This window comes from Euwallacea similis, chromosome 23 (genome assembly GCF_039881205.1).
Source record: "Euwallacea similis isolate ESF13 chromosome 23, ESF131.1, whole genome shotgun sequence".
In the NCBI taxonomy this organism is placed as follows: domain Eukaryota; kingdom Metazoa; phylum Arthropoda; class Insecta; order Coleoptera; family Curculionidae; genus Euwallacea; species Euwallacea similis.
In genome coordinates, this window is record NC_089631.1 from 1,473,193 (window position 1) to 1,497,734 (window position 24,542).

Genomic DNA, 24,542 nt, shown 5'->3' on the forward strand with positions numbered 1-24,542 from the left:
AGAGTCCCCATCTCCACCTCTCGTTGAAATTTGCAAGTGTCTCATCTGTTTTTCGGGGTGGTGTCATTTTCCTGAAGAAATGTAAGAATTTTCTCAAAATAAAAGGTTTTTGGCCCCAAAAGCGTCTAAATATCGGTATCGCAAGTACCTTAGCTATTAACGCTTCAGTATCTTTCGCCCGTTCGTCCAGGTACTTTCTAGAATAACCAGAATATGCCAACATATCTGAATGCGTTTTACTTTTATTTTTTGCAAAAATACCTGTATATAACGATTTTCGCAATGTGTGGGGTATGCCGGTAATAAGATCAATATCAGTCCAAGTCCACTGCCAATTCCAGACTTTCTGCTTCTTATCTTAATATGAAATGTACGTTTTTTCAGTCTCATTTGAAAATTGTCAATTGGGGACCAGTGTCAATAGATGGGATGTTTAAAGAAAGCGAAATTCCGCAAGAAAATATAGAGAAAAGTTGATCATGCACTGCTTAGAGCAGATATTTTGACCAAAATACAATAACTTTAATATCTAGTCGTACACTTTGCTTGTGAGTGCAGTAGATACAAAGCTAAGAACCTTTGAATAAGGCCTCGCAACATGACAATAAGATTTTTATTTCAATTAAACCTAAAATGCTTTTTTACTTCATTTGATGCGTGTCTCAAGATCATTTCGTGAGCTCTTAATCCTTAATTCTTAAGAGTTAGGCCAGGTTATAAAATTATAACTTTGTGTTGTCTGTTAGTGCATCTATTGCTTCTTAGGTTTTTGTCATGTGTAATAAGTACAGTATCATCAGCATATTGATATGTATGCTCTTTTGTCTCTGTTTTTTGTTCTTTAAGCCATGGTTGTATACATCATGGCAGTATATCTTATAAAGGAAGGGTGAAAGCAGCAAGCCCCGAGGGGGTCCTTGTTTAGGAAAAAAAGGGAAAGAGTGTCTTCAATTCATTCTTTTAGTTGTCTGTTTTCCAATAGGTTTTTAATGATTTGAAGGAGTTATTTTGGAGTTGGTAGTTTGTACAATTTGTAAAGCAGACAGAAATTCTTAACTTCTCATTTCTTTTCCAGGATCTCCTGTAACTCCAATAACAATCTGACCCTTGGCAACTCCAGGCAAATTGTGATAGAAATCTCGCTTTAGGGGATTTACCCAAAATTAGAAATTACATAAGACTGTATAAATCTAGCCAGAAACTCTTGGTCACACAATTCTAGTTAAGGCCTTGGTGCTCATTTAGGTTATAAAACAAACTACGTAACTGTTCTGATTTAGTCAATTCAAATCAAATATTATTTATAGTAAGCTAATTCACTTATTTTTTTAACTAGTAATATCTTATTAAATGCTTTAAGTTTAATAGTTGTCCATAATAACGTAACAAGCCCAATCATTCATACTGGAGATAGATTCAAAAAGGTTAGCATTAGTGCATTCTTATAATGGTTCCTGTGAATCGAGGAATTTTAATAAACTAGTGAGAGCACCTTGGTGCAGAGCCTGTCATCCTGAAAAGAAGGAAATCACGGGACAGACCTGCCCCAAGCTCCATCAAGGATCGTAAGTATAAATTTGCAATTCCTCCAGAGCAAAATTCAATGAACAAAGCATCCATCGAATCCACCATCTGATGGAAACCTACTGGGAATTAAACTATTGAATTTCGCTCCAAAATAGCATTTATTGGATTGCTGTTTTGGCGGGTCGACTTCTAAGTCGTGGTTTATTTAACAATTATACTTAGGTCGACCTTTGCAACCATTCCGCGCAGTAAAGGCTCTTCCATCGACTCGGGTACAGGTGGTTGTGGATCCGGATCATCGAGCGGTTCCCGGGGGCGGGGGCCGCTGGCTTGGACTCGTTCGTTAACCGCGGGCAGCAGCAAGAAGGGTGACCTCGCACGTCAAAAAAGAGCGACATCGATTGCCTCGGTCGAGGTGGGGGAGGAGGCGGCTCTTGTCCAAACGGCCGTCGCCCCCCCTGGAAAATATGCTCATAAAGATGAGAGGGTAACTGCGGCTATATTGGTAAGAATTTCAGATCGATTTAAATGTTTTTAGCCGAAATCCACGGTTTACCAGTGCGACCCTCCATCAGCCCAACAGAACGCCTTTGACAAAATTGACAACATCGAGTTCATAGATCAGACTACGTCGCCGCAAGATGTGCCCAAGCTCAGCAAAGGATACCACACCCTGGACTCCGATGGCGAGATCAGCGAGCTTAAAGGCCAATCCTTCGAAGAAGACGTCTTTAAGACTCCCCAAAAAGGGCAGAAAGGCAAGATTAAAAGCAAGACTTCTAGCGGAAAAAAGAAGAGCAAAAAGATGAAAGGTAAGTAAATGATCCTGGATAGAGAGGGTTAAGGTCCTTAGTGAAATAAACGGTTCAAGTAGCAATTTATAAGTAATAGTAAAATTTGTTTCCTTCAGCACAATCACTAGAACCGAGCGCCTCGGAAACCAGAAGCCAAAAATCTCCTCCCAAAGAGCACGTAACTACTATTAAAACTGTGAAAACGGACACGGAAACCACGAAAATCGTAACTACTACCACCAGCTTGAACAGGTTAAATTTTTTGAAAAATGGCCAGTTGGGGTTTGACAATTAATTTTAATTGCTAGATATACATTTATGAAACTGAAAGAGGAGGAAAAACGTCCTGAAACGCAGTCTGAGAAGAAAATTAGGACTCACAGTTGCAGTAGCATCCCCTACGACAACATAATAGAAAACTTGGCCCCGTTCAGAAAGCGGTTTTGCAATGTGCAGCTCTTCGGTGACAAGGAGAATGAGAAAGGTGAATTTTTGATTTAGAATTACTTTGAATGTAAGATAATGTAAGGTAATGTGTTTGATGATTACTGAAAAAAGACTTCTCAAGTAATGCCGCTCTGTACCGAAGCATTTGCCTAGATACTAATTTTTCTCTTGAGTAACGTATCTTCCAAGTCCTATAACCCTCATCACAAATTGAATAAAGCATAATTTTACACATCTTAATTCCTTAAAACTTGTTAATTTGCACTAAGACTATTAAAGATAGGACTCCGATTACCCGCTACACAATCTATGCAACTATCTACTGTATAAATAATTTCCAATGGACTTTCTGGCTGGAATGGCGAAGGAACGATTTGTTGATCCTCTTGTGTCACCTAATGGATAAACCGGATCTGATTATCATTTTTTGCAAATTAATTTGTAAGAAATTTTTTGAAATGTATGTCGACTAATGTGGTTTTTACAATCGCCAGCCTTTGAATTAAATCAATGGATTGGTTGCCGTGGTCCTATTCCACGATTTCCTGGGTCATCCAATCTGACACCCTTCGATTTGTAGTTATGGGGCTTCAGGTCGGGCAAGTTATACCCATGTACTTCGAGCGAAACTTTGTGCTTAGTTAATGACTTCACCTTTTCCATCCTTGATTTTAATATCCTCCTTATTTGTCTCCTAAATTCCTAATTTAGGCTTGCTGTTATTGAGAGCCTGATTGATTTTCTCCGATGTATAAAACGCGACTTGAAGAGGTTACCATAAAAACGAAACACTATATTACTTTTTTTACTAGTCCTAGTTCTATTCCGGCGAGTTATCAGGCATTCCGAGAAGTCTTAACTCATTTTAAATGGAAGGGGCAGACACTCGCTACAGGCGCAAAGCAGTGTATTGCACGGTAGTCCAAAACACATACCTTTTAGTTTATCTTCAGTAATTTGTTGAGTACATGATGAGTAGGGGTAAAGTTAGGGGACGCAAATCCTTTGGTGAGTAATTTGAGTGATTCTATCGCAACTCACACGATGCACCTCAAGATGAATCATTATTTATCAGAGTGTATAGTTATCAGCAGTCATCCTGCAGTCCATATAAAAATATCCGTAATGGTATTCTGCAGTAACATAAACCACTGAGCCATAGTAATGATTTCTCGTTATCTTTATTGCCAGGGTGCCAAAGTGTCGATCCTAAGAGCAAGGCGGCCTATATCTTGTTACAGATATTCAAATTCAAATTATATTTTTAACTGAAGCAATTCTGGAAATGTTCTCCAGGAAATCAATTTCTTCTCGTCCTTTTAACGGCTTTCTGAGCGCAAAAATCCTCAAAGGATTCAAATCTGCGGCTTTTGTTTTAACATGTCGCAAAGATTACATCACGCTGTAAGCAGATCGTTCGCTGATAATTTAAATAATAGCACTCTTGTTCAAATGCAATACATTTAGTAAGCAAATAATGGGTTCTGTTACCTCACCGACCATGCTGGTGTGCGAGAAGTGCCATCACGGGGTCATTAGTTTTAAATACGATTTGGGTTTGTTTTATTGTTGTTTACACAGTTGCGTACAATTGCATGTGCTCAAAAAATCGTTTTTACGCCAGTTTTTGTTTATTTTATCTAACAGTAATTTCTTCCAAGGTTGGTCAATAATGGCATTTAAAGTTTAACCGGCTGATTTATGGGCAAAACTGTCGTCAATTGTAACGCAATATTTTTTATAGTTTGCCAATATTGCGCTTAATTGTCAATTGGGTGTTAGATAACAAAACTTTTTTCTTAATATTGACTTGTGCATACGTACTAAATTTTGGACAGAAGATAATTTTTATATAACGTCAAAGTTTTAACGCGCAACAAAGTTCTTAACATGCAAGGACGCGGAAACTTGAAGGATAACGCCACTTTGATTTCTACTGATTCGTCAAGAGCAACTTTATAGATTTTTTTCTCTTTAATTTTTCCTTACTCTCCCAAATAACGAGAGAAACGATTATAAAATACTCCGAGGAAATTCCGTAGGGCGTCAGCTGATTATTGTAATGATAAGTGCAGGAATATAATCACTATAATCACTAACTTTTATCTTTTATTTTCCATAGTATTGCTAACAGTGTCATCGAACGATTAAATTATTCTTTCAATTACGTGTTTTCCGACTGAAATTGATAGTCATAAGTTACGGCAGCAACCAAAGAAAGTAGACATAATTTTGGCGCACTATGCAGATTTGACTAAAAAATTCTCATTTGCCACCACTGTGAAGATGTCATTAAATTATATTCAGCGCCCTCTCACCTGTATATGTATATACCTGATTTTGTTGATTATATGGGGATCCTGCTGTTTTAAGTGAGGAGAAGTAGGCTCTGGATGTGTGGGACATACGTTATATCTTGTCCTTACGTAACAGGATGTGTTAGAATAGGATGCAGCTTAACATTTAACGTTCGATTTGAGTCGTAGGTCGATGCGAACAGCGATGGCAAATGAGAGTTTAAACAGACAAAATCATAAACTTCTTAAAAAGCATTTAAAGTTTGATGATTTTTGACATCCAAAGAAAATGTCTTGACGTATTGAAATTTGCAAGCGAATTACCAAAAAGCTTTTCCTGTGGGCAAATGGAATGTTTTTAAAGAGTTTAATTAACCCGTCACTACACTAAACCTTAGGGCTCTTAACTCAAAGTACTGACAACTTTAACTGGAAGATAGGTTCCATGGAATCCAAGAATGTGATTAATGCTCGGCGAAAATTTTATCGTTTCTATATAAGTTATCCTTTTAATTCAGTTGTCAAGACTTTGTTTGGCCCTTGCCTGTGGCATTTGAGCGAAACACCAGCGAAGGAAAGACCCTGCAATGTTAAAATGACCAAGATATAATGGGGGGAGATCGAATAGCCCTATAATTTCCCAGGAAATCAGGCAACCACTGAAAAACCTTGCATCAACTTAATAACTAAGCTTTTCGGCCCCACAATTCCAATCAAAAAATTGCATCCTCTTAAATCTGAACTATCTTAATTCTTCACCAAGGAACCCGGTATCTGCAATCGTCCGAGCAGTACCGGCTTAGGCGCGAACATACCCGTCCATCACCTAGTGACACGAACTTCAAATTCGGTTTGTCAACAATCGCTTAATCAAAATGACGAACTCATTATCAAATTATCGGGATGTTTGTTTGTTAGGTTAAATCGTGCTCTCAGACACGCATTATCCCATTAGCCCCTGGAGACCTAGTGCTAAATTTAGTCGGAAGGTATATGAGATAATAGTGCGGTCAAAATTCACAGTGAATCTGATTATGGAGGATATAGAGGAAGGAAGAGATGGACAAACTTAAGACACGGTATTCAAGTTCAATTGGGCAAAGTTTTGATTGTTTACTGTGCAACAAGGTGCAAATATTGTGGTGTTACACGCGGATCAATTCAAATTTGTGCTTCACGGAAAAAGTTTATTTTTTATTTTTTGGAGAATAGACCTCACTACACACTCCCGGGACTGCACAGTTGTTTATATGAGAGAATTGAAAAAAAAATTCTAAGCGCAGACGGAAAAGTGCGCTTTACCGCACCGTAATGTTTATTTATAGCTCGGAGAGTGGTAAAGCAACTTTTCTGTACCAACTCCTTAAAAAAAAAAATCAAACACTCATTTATGTCAAGAAAATACCTGATTACTCAATATTCGATTTCCTACCTGCAGGTACCTTTCGAAACTGAATAGCCATAAAAGAAATGAAATTTAGTTCTATTATATTGCCACAAATCATCAGAAGTGAATGGTCTTAAGATAACATTATTCTCAACAACAGGATCCGGTTTATTAGTCATGCATTGAATTGGTTACTAATTGTTGATAACTTTGGCAAAAGGGCGTATGAGTAATAAGGGATGCCCAGAGAAATGACCAATAAAACCAATTGCATTTGCATTCATTGTAATAAACCTGTCAGCGCATTGAGTAAATCGTTCTCTAACTGCATACAGAGGGGACTTGAAACTTGTATCATCGCAAACGAAGCAATCTTTGATATATTATTGTAAATTTAATGCTTGATAATGCCGGATTAAGACGCAGATGTACGTTTCTGAAAATAGACGCACTACATCTTTTAATCAAGTATGTTATCCCGAGTACGTAACTGATTAGGTATATATTTGCATTGAGGCCATCAAGGTGAGGTTTTATGATTTATTTAGAACAATCCGATAGCATTCCATGCTTTCAGGCGGATTTTCTAGTCAGATCAGCGGAAATTAGTCTGATAATCCCCTGGTTGGGGAATGAGTTGTTTGTGCTTTGATGTGTGGGTCCCGAGCACTGCACAAGTTTAAGAAATTCAACTTCTCATTATTTTTGATATCACAATTTTGTTTCCCCTCATCGATAAATTGTCTATGTCAACGGGGATAAACTTACATTTTTAAAATGGTTCAAGTATGCAATGTGATTCGCACGCAGTGAGCGTAGAACAGGTGTGTGTATGTATGTATGTATGGAGTTCAGGAATTTTTAAAACACTTTCCAAATCGGGGGATAAGTCGTGGATACAACGGCCCTCGGAACTGGCCACCGCGACGGCCAGACTTCAATCCATGTGACTTTCTTCGTGGTTTTTGAACTGGCAGTTTTTCAAAGGAAGTGCCTGCCTCGAGCACTACACAAGTTTTAAGAATTTTAACTTCTCATTATCTTTGATATCGCAATTTTATATCCCCGCACCGATAAGTTATCTATGTCAATGGGGCGCCAGATAAATTCTGCGTACAATGTAATTACTCGCACTCAGTTAAAGGTAAAAGTTTTTTTATTATGAAAATCTTGTACGTTTTCGCATTTTCTTACGGTTCAAAATTTACCCTAAAACATGTAAAATGACTTTCTAACATGGTTTTGACGAATGCAGGTAGTAAGTTTCCTTCTCGAGTCCGCAGCAAACAACAAGTGGTGTTAAAAAGCCCTTTTTTAGAAGCGGCCGCTGCTGCGCAGGAAACCGACTCTGACGTGCAACGCATCGTCGAGGCGGTTCTTGACCAGGTCCTTGATATGGCCATTGAGGTCATCGAAAAGAACCAGTTGCTGCCCATCGCAAAAGCGGGGGAACTTCCACAAGGGCCGAGTGAGGAAGGCGAGCAGGTCAAAGTTGCGGAGGAGCAGAAGGAGGAAGAGGAGTTCGAATACAAGGTACAGCAAACCGGGCTGCTTGTAGATATGTATGTATGTGAATAATCCCACTGGGGTAGAATCGCATGATGGTAGGTGGCTACATTAATATGCCAGCCAAGCAATTTTCTTCGTAGTAAAATGGGAAATTACGTGGATTATTGAGCAAGCATTAGCCAGTAACGGTTTATTTGGGTTAGGGTTGCTTAATTTGCATCTTTTCGCTAGTAGAGAATACGTGAGAATGTATTTTTGTAGTCACGTATCCGGTGCAACACCGGCGACATACTCTCGGGGTTATACCCTCCCAAAATAACGCACGCACCCTCCAATGACACGCTTGTAGACGCCAAAAGTTTTGTCGAAGATTATGAAGAGTACCACGATTCCTGTAGCGAGATGCCAGATTCTGAATTGGCCGTGGGGCAGGTAAGGGAGGAAACGCTTGAAGCGAATTGCAAAAGAACACTCACATCACACACTGCTAGACCTAGGTGGGACTGTGTGCGTCATCATACTTCATCCCACATTGTTCATCTTTCGTTTGTCGGTATGGTCTCATGCGTACTAATGTAGTCGTATTGTTGAATGAGAAGCCCTTAACTGCATTGTTTACAAAAGTTATCAGTTGATGAGTAATATCAATGTGTACGGTTGGGAGCAGCTGTTTATTTGCATTGGCAGGATTCTCAACACTTTAAGTCTTTCACAACGCTTTTTCAATCCCCCACGAAGAGTCCCTTAATTTAGAATATTTTCTATGAATTAAAAAAGCCAAAAAAAAAACAAGTTTTTGTATGCATTCCAAGTGTCCGTCTAGTTTTAATCAAGAAGTTAATGTCATTTCGTTAATTACGTTAAAAATCAATAACGTTCTTCTTTATCTCCCTAATAGTGATCACGTGATTTGCCAGTGATTGTCAATGTAAATATCAATAAATTCAAATTCCGTTCTTTTTCATTCTATTTCAGCATCGTTATCAGCAATTTACGTACTAAGTATGTGATTTTTAAAATGATTCAAGAGTACAGTGTGATTCGCAACGCAGTGAATGCATAACACGTGCGTGTATTTATGGAGGTCAGGAATTTTTAGACTAACAGTTTCTATATAGGCCGTGGAAATCACTTCCCTCAACACTGGCCACCGCGATCACCACATTTAAGCAAATGTGACATTTTTCTCTGGGTGATGACTGGTTAACGGACAATTGCGTAAAAAATTGACAAGAATGAAAAAAATGTAAAATTCAATTTGCTATAATACCGGAAAACCTTAATGGGAAATTAGGGTTAAAAAAATTTAAGGGGGTCCGTCTCTAATTCTCCTTTTTCATTAGTTTAAGTTTTAACCTACTAAAAAGGCCAATAAAAGAAAAATCTTGAAGGCATTGCTGAAATACAGAGTTTTCTGGAATTTTCAAGGCATCATTTCCTGTGGTCAATACCTCAGCAACTGCAGGCATAAAGAATAAGTTCATATGAAAAATCGACTTATTTTGAGGTCCTCTACGCGCATCTGTTCATTGCGCTACGAATCGCTCTGTATACAATATAGAAACGAGACAGACCAGCAAAAATAATGACACATTTTGCCACGGATATCACCCAAACCCCTCATAAAGGTAATTTGTTCAGAAGCTCAAAGTTGCAAATGCGTCTTACCTTGGGAGGAGCTGATTTACGATTTAAACACTCGAGGGACAGAGAGAACATCGTCACCTGCCATATCTCTTATAGGAATACCTTGCCGATGGATCACAATCAAGATGTTTTCTCTCAGGATTTTATGAGAGATAGAGAGAGAGACAGAGAGAGAGTGAGTAGTGGAGTCATAGGAATCCTTGAAGCGCTATTGCCTTCCTTAGGGCCTTTTTCGTACTGCTAGTGTCAAGAATCGCCACCCTGGTGCTGCTGCACTGGATCGTAAGAATGAGTAACAATGGCTTAATTGCCGTCCATTTGAGTTATCTCTAGTGCCGTTAGGTGCCTTGAGCTTTATGGCACCCTTAAGTATGAATAATAGGGGTGGGAGGGTGCAAAAATGAATAAACAACTACCTTAAGACGAAGAAGAGTAACGCTGTTCAGTGAAAATTTGAACGTGGTGGTGTGCGGTGTCGTTCTTACAGTTTGATTTGAATTTTTTTGGTGGTTACGAGAGCACGACACGAAAATAGTTGATTTTTGGCAGGTAATTGATTGAGGTGTAAGCGTAGTAATTTTTATTAAGTTTCTCTTACACTTTCGTTGTTATTTGTCTTCATTATGTCGTGTTGCACCATCATCCATGGTTGATCCTCATGGGCGTAGTAGCGATAAACGTTATGCAATCCCATTGGGGGACTTTTAATGAAAAAGTCAGTGACGCGACCATTTTTACGCGCGTGAGGAGCCACTGTCGCATTGTAACACGCGTTGTCAATCGCCCCATTAGCTCATCATACCGTTTTTTCTTTCAAGTTCTTCTTCGAGGGACAACGTTGCCACAGTTTACCCCGTAGTCAGGTTAATGTTATGTTAAATTTGACGTTTGAGAGAGGGCTTGCGACCTTTAAAAAACTATTAAGAGGCTTGTTTGCCGCATTGCAATGTTCTGGTAGATGTAATTGCACGCGCAGACACAGGGCGTTTACTAAAACTTATGGGTTTATGCGAGTATGAGTTTCCGTACACTTTTGCCAACTAACACTTCCATCAGCTTGCAGCTTTTCCTAGCAGCTCCTATCAATCTTTTTTATAGTAACGAGGGCATGGTTTTATTAGATTTTAAACGAGCTGGGTGACAGTGTTAATGATGCAATAGCCGACAGGCAACGACTGAAAAAGAAGAAGGAGAAATCCGTGAAGCATGGCGGAGTAACTAGTCTAATCCCCATTGAGACTGATTCCAACGCTGAAGACGACACCGAAGTGCAGCAAAACGATATGAGATTACTTGAGGTATGCTGCCTCGACACCACCAGAGCTTGTTTGAGGGTTTGTGTGGGACTCTTAGGTAGGAACGAAGTACAACATCCCGAAAAACCTGTTCCAAAGCGCGGAAATGACGGAAATCACGGAACAAACCATCGACCGTCATGACGAAAACGCGGACAGCAATTTGGAAGTGGAGCAGCCGGTGGTGGTGAATTTGCGGGAGCGCGAGGGGAAGGAGGATGACGACGACGTATTTCGGCCTATAGCAGTCAGTCCTGATGGGAGGTTTTTCAAATACGAGGAGGAAATCGGCAGGGGCTCGTTCAAAACTGTTTATCGCGGTTTGGACACTCAAACCGGTAAGTAAGATGCGAATTGATGCGTAATTTCAGGGCTTGCGGGCAACAATCAGATGCGTCAATGTCGAGTTTTAATCCACGACTTCACACGCGCTTCATATTTCTATTGAAAATTCAGGGGTGGCGGTGGCCTGGTGCGAATTGCAAGAGAAGAAACTCAACAAAGCGGAACGACAACGCTTCAGGGAGGAAGCAGAAATGCTGAAGAAGCTGCAGCATCCCAACATAGTGCGGTTCTACAATTATTGGGAGAGCCCTGGTCCTAAAAGGAAAAACATCGTGCTGGTCACTGAGTTAATGTTGAGCGGAACCCTCAAGGCGTAAGTGGAGTCCGACTTTCTGGGAATGGCCGCTACGTCATAATTCAACTCTGTGTTGCTGAAGCGATTTGATGATGACGTAATGGCGTGCTAATTGACCTGCCTCACAAAAACATACATATATTTGGAAGAAGCACTTACTTCATCCCTATATTTCAGGTACCTTCGCCGTTTCAAAAAAATTAACCCAAAAGTCTTAAAATCGTGGTGCCGCCAGATTCTAAAAGGCCTGGCATTCTTACACTCCCGCGGTCCTCCCATCATTCACCGAGATCTGAAATGCGACAACATCTTCATCACCGGCACAACTGGTTCAGTTAAAATTGGCGACTTGGGCCTTGCTACTTTGAAAAACCGGAGCTTCGCCAAATCCGTCATTGGAACTCCAGAGTTTATGGCTCCGGAGATGTACGAGGAGCATTACGATGAAGGGGTAGATGTGTATGCGTTCGGAATGTGCATGCTGGAGATGGCCACCAGCGAGTATCCCTATTCTGAGTGTACCGGGCCTGCACAGATTTACAAGAAAGTTATATCGGTAATTTATATCTTTAATTAAGTCACGGCAAGGTTAGGCGTAAATTTGGTCTGTCTAGGGAGTGAAACCCGCCAGTTTTGACAAGGTTCAAAACCCAGAAATTAAAGATGTGATCGAAAGCTGTATTCGACCCAGAAAAGAGGATCGTCCGAAGGTGAAGGATTTGCTTCAGCACGCCTTCTTTGAAGAGGATGTTGGCTTGAAGGTTGCCTCTCTATCTTCAAGCCTAAAGATTCGTTCGGTAATTTGTATTCTTTAATCGATTAGGTGGAGGTGGTGTCTCAGGAAGGCAGGAAAATCGTCTTCAGGCTACGAGTGGTCGACCCCAAGAAGAGGACTCATAAGCATAAGGAAAACGAGGCCATACAGTTTGAGTTTGATATGGAAACGGACAAGTACGACGCAATTTCAGCTGAAATGGTGGGTTAGGTTAACTGATATAATTGACACAAGTGATTTTTTACTGCGCAAAATGTCATTAATTTTGACATCAAACCTCAATACGTGTCAAAAATTTTCCTTTCAAAAACCGACTTAGTAAGAAGAATCATAACACATGCACTATGATTCGTTTAAATGCTTAAATTTTCTGTTGCACCTATCTGCAAAACAGTTTTCCCTCGCGGAAAATTAACAATTTTTAACACGTTTGTTTAAGGCCAAGTCTGGAATTATCTTCGAAGAAGATGCTAAAACCGTGTCGCAACTGCTAAAAGCCCAGATCGTGCAGATCAACAAAGAGCGAGAAAAGCAAGAAAAACAGAATAAGGAGCAAGAAGCTTTGGCGCAACAGCTGCAATATCAGCAGTATTTGCAGCAGCAAGGTAGTTTGTTATTATCTTTATTTAATAATACTTGGTGTAACATAAATACAAATTTTAGCTGAACAGCAGCAACAGCAGATAAATCAGCAGCAGCAGCAAAATACTCAGCAACAGGTACGTTAATATTCCGTTAATAATCGGCATTTTCCGGAGTGTTTTCCGTGGATTTAGTTCCAACAACAGCAGGCTCAATATCAACAGCAGCAGCCAAATATCTTGCAGCAAATGCAGCCCGATCAACAACAGCAATTCCAGCAGCAACAGCAACATAACATCGTTCAGCAGGAGCAACAACAGTACCAGCAACCTCAGCAGCAACAGCCACAAGATCTGCAGCACCAGTTTCCGCAACAGTCGGCCTCACAGACGGTTATGAATGTCGCACCTCCTGAAGGTCAGGCTCAGGTAAGTTTTGAGGGTATCTTCAAGTTTTTAAATTTATGGTTTGCTCTTAATTTACAGGGCGTTTTCTATAGATTTATGGTGAACTTTTGAATTATTTTTTAAACATTCTAAATTTTTTTAGCCTCAAACTGTGATCTACCAACAACCAACGGCTCCTCAAGCGACTCAACCTCAGGCTCAGCCGCAGGTCGACCAGCCACAAGTGTCGCCCCCTTCAGGGGTGCAACTGCAGAGGCAAACTTCAGTAGAGCCTAATGTTCAAAGTCAGCCTATTGTCCATAAGCAATCTGCTCCCACTCAGTTCATACAGCAGAATTATATACCTGAGGGAGTTGCGCAGCATGCTGAATATATACAGGTGAGAATTAATGTCAAGAAAGTATGAATTACTTTGAAGGGATTTCGAAATGTTCATGTCTCTAATAGCAGGTAGCAGGAGTGAATCCGGCACCCCCTCATGAATCCGCCTCTTTGCAGTCGGAAATGCTGCATCCAAGCCATGGAGAGCAGCACCGCTTGAGCGACACTCAAATAGAAATTCAAGCGCAACCTCCAAGCTTCCAGCAACCTCAAAACTTTGCACCCCAACAACAGCCCAACTTCCAACACCAGCAGGCCTATCAGACTCAACAAAACTTCAATAACGAACAGCAACAGTATCACCAGCAATATCAAGCGGAGCAGCAACAACAGTTTGCTCAGCAACAGCAGCAATACCAACAGACGCAAATGTACGCAATTTAGATGCAAATAAAACCAAAAATCAGAAAGAGCCAAAAAAATACTTTTTGGCTCTTTCCGTATACGAAACAACATCTAACTACTTTGAATCTGTTACAATAGATATCAGCAGCAGACGCAAGTGTATCCGCAGCAACAGCAGCCACAACAACAACAGCAAATGCCAGTCTACAATCAGCAATACAGTCAGCAACAGTCGCAGCAATACATGCCGCCATCTGTTGAGCAGCAGCAACAATTTGTGCCATCTCAGCAACAACCGCAGCAGCAAAGTGTTGACCAGCAGGTGTATCAACAACAGCCACAGTTCACGCAAAATCACGTACAGATTCCGCAGACGCAAGCGCAGCCACTTCCAGTACAACAGCCGCAGGTGCAGGAGATTGCACAGGAACTATCGCATTCGATGGGTCATCGGTAAGAAATAAAGTTATATATTTTAAATATACGGTGGTCCACTTGATGATATCAACATGTTGCTTCAAACAACGCGTACATTAGTTTTCCTTTCTTACTAAATAGTTTTACTTTTTTTTCTTTAAGATTGTCAACCACCGAAATCCCTCCGATGAATCTCGAACAGCTACAACAGAAGCTGGCCGCTCAAAGTCTGAAAGACCAGCACCGCGCCTCTACCACCTCTCTTCCTCCCATGCCATCCTTCGATCAAAGTCAGCCGGATCACCGCCGACTTTCCACCGCCTCCCAGCCGGCCTGTTCTCAGGAATATACTCAGTTACAACAACAAACCATTACTGAGGAATTGGCGCAACAGCAGCACTATACCCAGCTGCAGCAGCAAACCATAACTGAAGAAATAGTTCAACAACAACAGCCGCACATACAAGAAGAGGTTGTACTTAAAAACGGTTTGGCAGAGCCCATTTTGACAGCGGAACAGTTGGCCGTAAAGCTGAATCAACAAAGCAGTGCGGCGATTTCGGGGCATACTCAACCACAGAATGATGATATGGATCTATCTGTATCCGAGCAGGTGAGTTATAAGCCTAATTATCGCTTGCAATGCGTTTAGTGTCGGCATTATTACTAATTACGTAACTAATTAACTGCGTAACAACTGCAATGTCAATGTGTCTTGAGTCCCAATCTGTATGATTCTCAGCAATCTTTATTATGTGCAAACAAACCTAACTAACACTCAATTTTCACGCCGCTCTCCCTAAAAAAGGACCACTCGTCTTCGACCAGTGCTGACCCAGAACCGTCGAAACGTCGCGCAACGAAACGTTCCTCGATCCGGCATCGACTTATAGTCGACTCGGTCCAAGCGGACGGTACCGTGGAATGCCGACTCGTTTCAAAACAGCAAACGGTCAGTTTCAAGTTCAATCGTTTGGACACGACCGCGTCCGATATCATAGACGGCATGACCAAACAGGACTTGTTAAAGCCCGGACAACATGAGAAATTAAGGGTGCATCTCCAGGAGGTGATGATGGAACTCAAATTGAGGCCCGATCAGATCCCGGAGTGTGCTCGGTCTGGGTCCCACGGTCGCGAGGGGCGGAAGGTAGGTTTTGGCCGTGATAAGTCGATGGTTTAGGTATGCGGAGCGCACGTTTTGCTCAGAGCTTTGGTAATGAATTTTTTTAAAAGAGATTTTTGGGTTTCTCTCAAGGAGCCAAATTTTAATATTTAATAAATTAATAAATTTATTAATAAAATCATAAATTTAGTTATTAAAATTGTAAATGTAGTGTAAATAAAATAGTTAAATATTTATAAAATAAATTTGATTCTGACAGGTTTCCATAAATTCTTAATGCGTTGACTGGTCAAATTAAAACTGAAGTTAAAATTGCGTTCTCCACATTTTTAAGAAACATTGTTTTACTTTCTAAAAAATAATCTTTATAAACATGCTGCTGGAATAAAGGTTAGGCACCCGTCTCTTACGAGGCAATCCCACAAAAAATCTCACAGGCGGCATCGATCTGTAAGTATGAAACCTACGACACTTAAGGTTCGTTTCATATTAGAGTGAAGCGACGTTCGCGCTCGCACTCAAACAACCGCAGCTTTCATTTGAATGCACAGGAGCTTGGTTCTCATTTTAGTGGTAATGCATTAACTGCGACGCGAGTGTTGCTGTAGCATGAAACGGCCTTAACAGGGCAATTTTTTAAATATATTTTGAGAAAAACGCGTTTATCAAACTATTTCTTTCACTTCTAGAGAGACGAGACAAGTAGCCAACCCTTCAACTCCAAACTCGAATCGAACACAAACCAGAACGATCTTCAAACCATCAAAACCACTCTAGCAGATACGATTTACCAGAACCTAAGGTAGCATTAACAATTTCTGAAAATCTCCAGGTAATTGTTTATGGCAATTTAGGTGCAGGGAGAGTTTAAATTCCAGCGGTACTGTTTCGAGAAAAACGAGCACCGCCTCAGAGTATACCCCCGAACACACTTACGTCACCAACACTAAAGGACCCCAAGGATTGCTAAAGCAGACCAGCGTTAGCTATGCTAATGACAGCTGCCTGGTAGCTCCTCAAGAAGTCCCCACATCTGTAAGGATAGTATGCATGCTAACTTGCAAAAAATTAATAAAATTTCTCAGGTGCAAACCCAAGAAGTCAACCATCAAGAGGAATTCAGGAACGACATCCCCGACCATTCTGATGCTTTTAAAACTGAGTTGGCCAATAGTTTGAAGCAAAAAGAGTCTCCGCCATTGATCCCCGGTCAGAAAGTGAATCTCAAAGTGTTTGTTATGAGTATGGGCAATGATACTCCTCCTCAAAGTGGGGCTGGAACGCCTAATGGAGAACCATCCGCTGAAGTCTCTAGTGAAGGTGCAGTTAGTTCGTTGGATATCGTTTAAAATTTTTAAGTTTGTTGTATATTTTTAGGCGGAGTCGATCTTGCGAAGCCTTTGGAAAAAGCCGAGTTAAAAGATCTGCCAGTTAAGAACGCTTTATTGTCTCCACAACGAAAGATATCTAGGTTTTTGGTCAGTCCAGTCCTCAGTGGGCAGTTGGACGTTCCAAAGGGACTTGACTCGGAGATCCGAGAGAGCGCGGCAGGTGAGAGTAAAGAGCGAGAATCTCATTTTTGATAAGCACTCCGAGTTAATTTAAATAATTTATTAACTCGTAAAATTACTCGTAGACGTAATTCGTAAGACTATCAACGAGAAAAAGTTAGAAATTCTTAATATCTCTAACAGAAAATCACTTGCTCACTATTGCTCTCTTTGCTAGAAAATGCCAAAGTCGAATCGCAAGACGTTTCTCCCCAACAAACTATTCTTCCTACCCAACTACCCCAACCGCCCAGTAATCAGCAGTCAATATTGCCCCAACAACCTGAACCGCCTAGTAATCAACAGCCAACGCTCTCTCAACAACCTTTGGCTGGCCCAATAAGCATTCAGGCCTCCCAGCCTGCTAATCTCGAAAATACAGGGACGCCCCTGGTAATCCAACCAGCTCAGCAACTGGCCCCATCCGAACCTACTGCCAGTGTGCCCAGCAGAAAAATATCAGCGCCATTGGAGAGTACCAGGCTGGACGTTGAGAAGCCCATGGAGCAGAAAATAAGCGTTTGCAGTTTGAAGGAGGATTCTACAAGGGGGGAAACAGGTTTGTAACTCAATTGATGATTAACATTGGGAAGAGGAAGTTTAGTGAAATTATGATTGGGACATAATTAGTAATACTTCCATTGTAGGTCAAGTGTGTGGGCCAGAATTGATCAATACAATCGAGCAGTTGAAGATAAGTTTGGATAATTTGAAGAACAGTAGTCATCCTAAGAAGGAGGATGAGCCTAAGAAGGTGCTAAATAATGTTGAGGTAACTTTATTTCCCTGTATTCTATTATGATGTTGATTATTGTTCTTATCAATACGAGAGATTTTCGACATTTTTAGGTGCCTTCTGCGAAGCAACCATCCTCTCAACCACAGCCGACTTTCACTCCTGCTCCGGCAGTGACCCAACAGCAGCCCCAATTTACTGCTGTGCCTCCCGCAGCCCCCACTGTCACTCAAACAACCGTATTGTCACAGCCAGTGCCTCAACCCCAAGTGGCACCTCCTGTTATCAGTCAACCGCAACAGATACTTCAAACTCCTCCCGTTATCGAACAGACGCAAGGAGTGCCGAATTTGCAGCAACCTCAGGTACATCTGATGTTACCCATGTATCATTGACATAAGTCGATGGAAGTTACAGCTATACTTTGTCGAAAGTTGGCTACATTGAATGTATCGAGTTGGTAATGGAACGGTAATTAATTATATGTTTCTACTTTAAATTACAGGCCCCAATTCTCGCGAACGTTCCATCAGTAGTGGCTCAACCTCCACAATACGTGGCTCCTCCTCCTTCACAAACCATAGTGCAGCCTCAGTACACACAAGCCCCACCTATCCAGCACGCTCCTCCCATTCAACCGTTAACATCTCAGCAGTTGCCGCAGACTACACCTCCGATTGAACCAGTTACCATTCCTGTACAACAGACCGTGGCCCAGCAAAATTTCGTACCCATGGGTACTGTTAACGGCCAATATCTACCACAAGTAGGATTTCTTGGTATTTAGACGTGTATTATAAATACATTTGATGAATTTAGCCACAATCCGGAGTTCCGGTAACACAGATGACGTATCAAACTGCCCCGGCCATAGCGCAATCGGTCATTTCTCCGCAACAGCAAATGATGCAAGTACCCACTAATCAACCTAACGAGGTGGTTTATCAGCCGCAACAAATTTACGCACAGCCGCAGGCCATGCCTTCCTCGGGGTCTGTTCAAAACCTGTCGACGGTTGTGCAACCGGCGCATTTCCAGCCCTCTTTGTCAGTAGAGGAAAACCTGCAGGGTTACGCTAAGAAAGTCCTACCAGATCTCAAACACGTGATTGAGAGGTGAGTGTGTGGGGGAGACTTCCGAGGGGTGGTGTGTGACAATTTTTGGATTTTAGTGGATCTAGTAGGAGCAGCCAAGCTTCGACACCTCAGCAAGAGATGATGTATGATCTTAATTTTCAGAGAAATCTCCAGCAGAGGTTGTCGAACATGGGACCTTCGGCCGGTCAGTACGTGCCCCCTACTACGGTAAATTATTTCTACACCGTTTTTTTAGGAGCACTCATTAAATTTGGTCATTTGGCCAGTCAAATTAAAAGAAAAGTCAAGAGCAATTGTAACTGTTATGAATAGAGAGGTAATCTTAAGGGAAAGTTCAACGTTTTATTGTTGTTTCAGGCACCTTCTAGTCCCCATGCTTTAATCACGCCATTAGAATTCCCTCAAGAACCGATTTCAGTGGTGACAGGTCTAAATAAGGTAGGTAAAGGAGCTTAACAGATTTGCTCAAGTTTCCAATTTGAAGTCCGTTTCTAAGTTCAAGGAATTTTTGTTTCATTTCAGCTTCGAGTTGAATCTGGTAGCGGTTCAGGTAGCGGAGCAGCCTCTTCGGAACTACTCTCTCCTGTAATTGAGGTGGATCAGCAAAATTTCAACACCCTAAATAGTCAAACTCCAGCTCAGTTCCCTATAGTTACTGATCCTAAAATAAGGGATTTGAGCGACTTGAATGATCAACTGAAAAAGATTAACGAAAAGCCTGTGGTGAGTACCGAATTTTGGTAACGAGCAGAGAGCCTCCTTTGCAACTGCCACTTTAAAAGCATTGCGCGAGACGTCTATTATGTTTTTTGCATAGAGGCAAAATTTATTTAAATATTTATTTGTTGTAGAATTCCAGTGAAGGCCAAGCTCCGCCTCAGGTGTCGGATAGTAAGACCGCGGAAATTATTGAGGAAGCCAAGAGGGAGTTGAAGTTGGAATTAGAAAAATTGCATGAAGGAGGCACGACTGTTAGTCAGGTAAATAATTGAAAATTAGTTTTCAAAGGTGATTACATAATATAATCAAGGTGCTACAGTGTATGCGCCCGGAGGGCTGTGGAATTGTTCTAGACGATTCCAGAAAAATTGAGAAATTTTAGTTTTTCTCCAGTCGAAGGTGGTGGTTGATTGAGACGAATTAACTTTTATATTTAAAAAATCTACTGAAAACATGTTAATAGTCGTTAATTCCATATCAAATGTCGAAATACGCTACTGGTGACATGCATAGGGCAATCTAATACTCTCTTATTTCTCATTCACAGTTCAGACGTCGTGTCAGTCTTTTTATCAAAGATCAAAAGTTAAAATTGTTGCGCGTAAGTAAACAACAGGCCCATTTTTTACCCCCATCCTACCGGCTATAGTTAAATGAATAGAGAGCTTAAACTCCTTACAGCCGGAAAATCAAAGTTCGGATAACTTTAGAGAATAATTTTCATGAAAACGATGAAATAATTTCACGGTGTCGACTAATTTCTTCATTTCCATGGAAGTGATTTCCCAGACAGAGTTGGCGGTACTTTGATATGTCGGCCTCTAAACCGTTCTTTTTGGTCTGAAATGTTTTGGCACTGACAACTTCAAGGACAAGTCAGGTCAAATATTTTTTAACCACAGATTTTCAAATAGTAATAGTGGCTTCCTAAAATCATCGTCTTAGACATGGATAGTCGCCTCATTGTCACGTCTCAAACAGCTCAAATCATGATCTTATCGCTTTTCATTTGAACTAAGTTGCTAAGTGGTTTTTATTTTTCTCCCTTCTTTACTTGAAATCCTCACAGGCGTTGCAGGAATCGACTCCTGACTCGGCCGCACGCGAACGTCGGGTCTCACGCTTCAGCGTAAGCGTGGTAAATGAACCCGACCGAAGCAGACTGACCCCTCCAAATGCACCCAACGATTCAAAACCGAACTTTCCCGATCCTTCGCGGAAAGAGAGCAACGATTCCACCTCTAGCGGTGGGAACCCTGCTCCTGTCAACCAGGCGGGAGGAGTGTCAGCAGCAGGCACGCCCCTAACCGGCGCAGCCCAGTATCCCGGTCTTGGGAGAGGACAACCAGTAGGCGTGGCATCTGGCGCTACGGGACAAGACTTCACTACGGTGATCAACACAACTTTCGATTCACTGAAGACAACTCTGGTCAAGTCGTTGCCCAATACTGGTGGTAAGTCACATTAGAATATTGCTTTCGTTTATTAATTACGATATTGGCGTTCTAGAAGAATTACCTAGTGAAGAAGAAATCTCGCAAGTGAGGGTAAGTTGCTGCGTTGTTTGAGGATTTTGTTGTATCGCCGCTTGTTGTGTATGTTGTTGTGTTTGCCGTAGCAGTAGAGAAAGATTTATTTTTCAATGAATGTTGTCAATCGTCCTCATTTCCCGCCCATTAACCCTTCCGTTGATTTTTGTTTTTATTTTGTGTTTTATGTTTATAGTTTCCTCATCCCACTATCACCAAAACCCCCTACATATCGCTCAATCTAGATTATCCAGCTCGTCCTCTGAGGAAATCGTTGAGCTATGTTGATTTGAAAAAAGAAATAGAGACTATTATGCCTATTTCAAAGAGCGAGGATGAGAACGTGCGTCGGGCATGCGTAATGGGCCGCAGAAAGTCCAAGACATTTCGTCAATTTCCTCAAATCGTGGTCGTTCCGCCTGAAGGGGACAATAATCTAACCACGAGCATGCCCGACATTCACAAGTCTTTAGATGACTTACAAACCTCCAGTTTATCTCTGGTTTTGAATAACGTATGGGATAAAAACATATCTTGCCCAGATTTAGCTGACTCGAATATGTTCAAAACTCCTGATATTCAGGAGTTCAATACCAGTGCGGGAGTATTTAACTTTAAAGAAACCACAGCTGTTAGAGCACGCAAGTCAAACACTGCAGCTGTCTTGGAGGGCCAATGCGGTTACAAGCGGAAGAAGAGACGTCTAGAAACGCCCACCGAGGTAATAAAAAGGAATTGGAAGTCCAAGCACTCAAAGTCGATGCACAACTTGCTTAATGAGGTGCCAAAAGCGGGAGTTGACGAGCAGAAATATCACACCATTCACTCCTCAGAGGAACTATTCAGTCGTACCAATCAGAGTTCCACAGAGAACATTTTCAATCACCAATTTGTCTTTCCCCCTTACCCAGATATCAGGACATTCACTCATCAACCATCTCCAACGTGCAATAATTGCTGCTGTCCTGCATTTTCTACTCATCGCAGCTTATCGTGCCAAAACTTGTCTTGCTGTTGGAGATGTAATGTTCCAATTTTTTCTTGTGATACATGCCCAATGGCATTAGATGATAGAGAACGGTGGGCGTGTTCTACTAGACACTTTGAGGCGAGGCCAAGGCGTAAAAAGGCGGTTCCCATTGAGGAGTATCTGGAGACATATTTTGAGGGCGAAACGGTAAGGGGAGTTGAACAGATCAAGGCAATAAAATAGCGAATTTTGGGCTGTTCAGAGCGAAGTCTATCGTTTTTCTACTTAATTAGATAACATAGAATCAATCGGATGCTTTGACTGACGGGAACTACTTACAATAAGTGGGCTATTATCGAATTTATGAGACATTCCCCCAGAATTCGGGCTCATTTAGTGACGGGGCATCTTTCGTCGCAAAACAATGCATGGTAGTGTATATATAACCAACCTCATTTAGTTGTCATTATTTACTAACTGTATGAACTTAATAGAACAATTACCTAAAACATATTTTACTCCAATCTTAACCGCTGGTGGTTAGTGGTAGAAACTGTTGCTTTTGCTTGAATTGTTTAGCCAAATAGAAACTAATTTGGGTTGACATGAGCTCCATCAAGAGGGGTGGAATTTAAACAATTTTGCTCTCTTTGAAATCAGGAAGAAACTTTTGAAGAAATGCTCAATAGACAGAAGGCGGAACTGAACGCCCTAATGGAAGCGCACAGAAGACAGCAGTTGGAATACATGGGGAAATACAAGCGGCAAAAAGATAGAGGTGACACCTAGGATAACATGGAATGAATTCAATCGAAAGGTAGGTATCAGCGTATTGATTTGTATATCGTTTTGAGCTTCAAGTTGGTCTTTATGGTTAGAATGAAGCTGTACCAAGAGGATAGAATTGATTACTACATTGAAAAAATTGTGAGAATGAAGGCTGTATAATCATAATTATTGTTTATATTGTATAATATTGATTTCAAAAAGTCTAGTTTATTAATTGTATTTGCTAATAATTTATTTTTAATATCCTGTTATTCTAGTTTATTGTTTATTATGATGAAAAGAATCAAGCAGTAAATCTTACTATAGGCACAAAATGGGCATTTTTGTTTGATTGACTTTATCTGTTAAACATCCTTAATCCTTATGCCTACAATAACCCACAAAATATAAATAAAAAAATAAAACTTTCGATTAACACTCAGAAATATTAGTCTTCGTTAACCAAACAAATCATGAAATGTACTTCCATTGTATCCAACATCACTAGGAGGGGCATTCTGGAAAGATATATACATCCTGAAACAAAGCACATGCATAATTTTGATCTTTTTATGCATCCATAAATTTGAAAGCAAACCTAGTTGGTGGCACTCCAAGTGCCTGCTCCACTGCTGCATATAGAGCTTTAGCATGTTTTTTATTTTCTTCAACTCCAAGTCCTCCAATGCTCAAAAGAACCCCTTGTGCTGTGGATTCAGTGGTACCCCCAAAAGCCATATTTACACCTCCCACTACTGTAGCTGCACAATACTACATAAAAAAGGGTATCATCCATTGAATTGTAGGATAAAAATGGAGATGATTTTTGAAAGGTGAAGAGTAGGAATATAGTCTAATCAATAATAAGATTTTACATTGAAAGATCAAATGGCAAAAGTTACGTAACAGGTCATGTTTTAATAACAATTGATGGTTGAAAAGTGATTTGGTTGATATTGGTTCTTTGCACTTACACTAACAGGCTTCCCTATAGACTTCGCAATTATCTGGCAAAGGGTGGCCGGGAAGTCTTTAGGTATTTTTTCTTGAGGCACATTAGTTTCAAGCCGAAAATGGGGCATTTTAAGAGAAGAAAATGCACTTAAAACTGAATTTGAGAACTTTAAGGTTATGATATTAAGTCTACCGTCAGCCGTTTTCATATACCGAATTCTAGATTCTGTTGACTATCCGTAATAATGTCATTTTTTCTCACAGGAATTTTCCGCTATCACGTGATGGTTAAGGAACGAAACGAATAACAGATCACGTGAAAGGGAAATGGAGGGACACGAAAACAAAATATTCCATAACCTTAAAAAGTTAATAATAAACAAGAAATTATCCAAATTCAGTGGAAAAGAATTTAGCTATTTCAGGGATTTTGACTTTTTTAAATTAATTACCTAATTATAGTTTAATTGATTGGAAGATTTATTTTCTACGAAAAATAGTTTAATTTAGCATCTATGCAGAAATAAGGGCAATAGATATGATATTCAATTTTATAATTTTTTCACTTCATACTGATTGTACCTACTTCTGAACAAAACGCTAAAAATCCCAAACTTAGGCTAACTAGTTTATTAGAAAGTC

General features: G+C 40.6%; 2 protein-coding genes across 9 annotated transcripts; one reads left to right on the plus strand and one right to left on the minus strand.

Moving 5' to 3' along the window:
• The first annotated feature begins 2 nt into the window (after nucleotides 1–2).
• LOC136416464 (serine/threonine-protein kinase Wnk-like) lies at nucleotides 3–23,281 on the plus strand. Of its 8 annotated transcripts, XM_066401642.1 has the most exons (42): nucleotides 3–81; nucleotides 1,076–1,565; nucleotides 1,750–2,014; nucleotides 2,066–2,339; nucleotides 2,438–2,573; nucleotides 2,630–2,805; nucleotides 7,771–7,985; nucleotides 8,223–8,393; nucleotides 10,427–10,471; nucleotides 10,730–10,906; nucleotides 10,962–11,241; nucleotides 11,360–11,561; nucleotides 11,721–12,099; nucleotides 12,158–12,304; nucleotides 12,367–12,519; nucleotides 12,758–12,923; nucleotides 12,982–13,037; nucleotides 13,095–13,328; nucleotides 13,450–13,686; nucleotides 13,755–14,059; nucleotides 14,172–14,486; nucleotides 14,613–15,063; nucleotides 15,259–15,600; nucleotides 15,967–16,026; nucleotides 16,266–16,378; nucleotides 16,431–16,611; nucleotides 16,662–16,896; nucleotides 16,954–17,127; nucleotides 17,305–17,685; nucleotides 17,774–17,898; nucleotides 17,976–18,227; nucleotides 18,368–18,628; nucleotides 18,682–18,977; nucleotides 19,034–19,166; nucleotides 19,317–19,397; nucleotides 19,482–19,682; nucleotides 19,811–19,939; nucleotides 20,749–21,133; nucleotides 21,189–21,226; nucleotides 21,405–22,385; nucleotides 22,839–22,995; nucleotides 23,057–23,281. In XM_066401642.1, exons 4-41 carry the CDS (start codon nucleotides 2,333–2,335, stop codon nucleotides 22,965–22,967), a joined length of 8,349 nt encoding a protein of 2,782 aa, XP_066257739.1. In that variant the 5' UTR covers nucleotides 3–81; nucleotides 1,076–1,565; nucleotides 1,750–2,014; nucleotides 2,066–2,332; the 3' UTR covers nucleotides 22,968–22,995; nucleotides 23,057–23,281. The 8 variants fall into 8 exon arrangements, with proteins under 8 accessions (XP_066257739.1, XP_066257735.1, XP_066257742.1 ...); XM_066401638.1 differs by lacking the exon at nucleotides 3–81 and having other exon boundaries at nucleotides 1,389–1,565; nucleotides 13,758–14,059; XM_066401645.1 differs by lacking the exons at nucleotides 3–81; nucleotides 21,405–22,385 and having other exon boundaries at nucleotides 1,389–1,565.
• LOC136416486 (macrophage migration inhibitory factor homolog) lies at nucleotides 23,104–24,097 on the minus strand. The gene is made up of 3 exons (XM_066401682.1): nucleotides 23,921–24,097; nucleotides 23,545–23,717; nucleotides 23,104–23,483 (listed from the first exon to the last, which is right to left on the minus strand). The coding sequence occupies exons 1-3, from the start codon at nucleotides 24,026–24,028 to the stop codon at nucleotides 23,405–23,407; spliced, it is 360 nt and encodes a 119-aa protein (XP_066257779.1). The 5' UTR covers nucleotides 24,029–24,097; the 3' UTR covers nucleotides 23,104–23,404.
• Between the last annotated feature and the right edge of the window lie 445 nt (nucleotides 24,098–24,542).

Coding starts and splice junctions, on each gene's coding strand:
- LOC136416486 (XM_066401682.1), bottom strand. CDS start 24,028: ATGCCCCATTTTCGGCTTGAAACTAATGTGCCTCAAGAAAAAATACCT. Junction 23,718..23,920: donor CTATAGGGAAGCCTGTTAGT/GTAAGTGCAAAG, acceptor TTTTTTATGTAG/TATTGTGCAGCTACAGTAGT. Junction 23,484..23,544: donor CTTGGAGTGCCACCAACTAG/GTTTGCTTTCAA, acceptor GCTTTGTTTCAG/GATGTATATATCTTTCCAGA.
- LOC136416464 (XM_066401642.1), top strand. Junction 18,629..18,681: donor ACGGCCAATATCTACCACAA/GTAGGATTTCTT, acceptor TGATGAATTTAG/CCACAATCCGGAGTTCCGGT. Junction 21,227..21,404: donor AAGAAATCTCGCAAGTGAGG/GTAAGTTGCTGC, acceptor TTATGTTTATAG/TTTCCTCATCCCACTATCAC.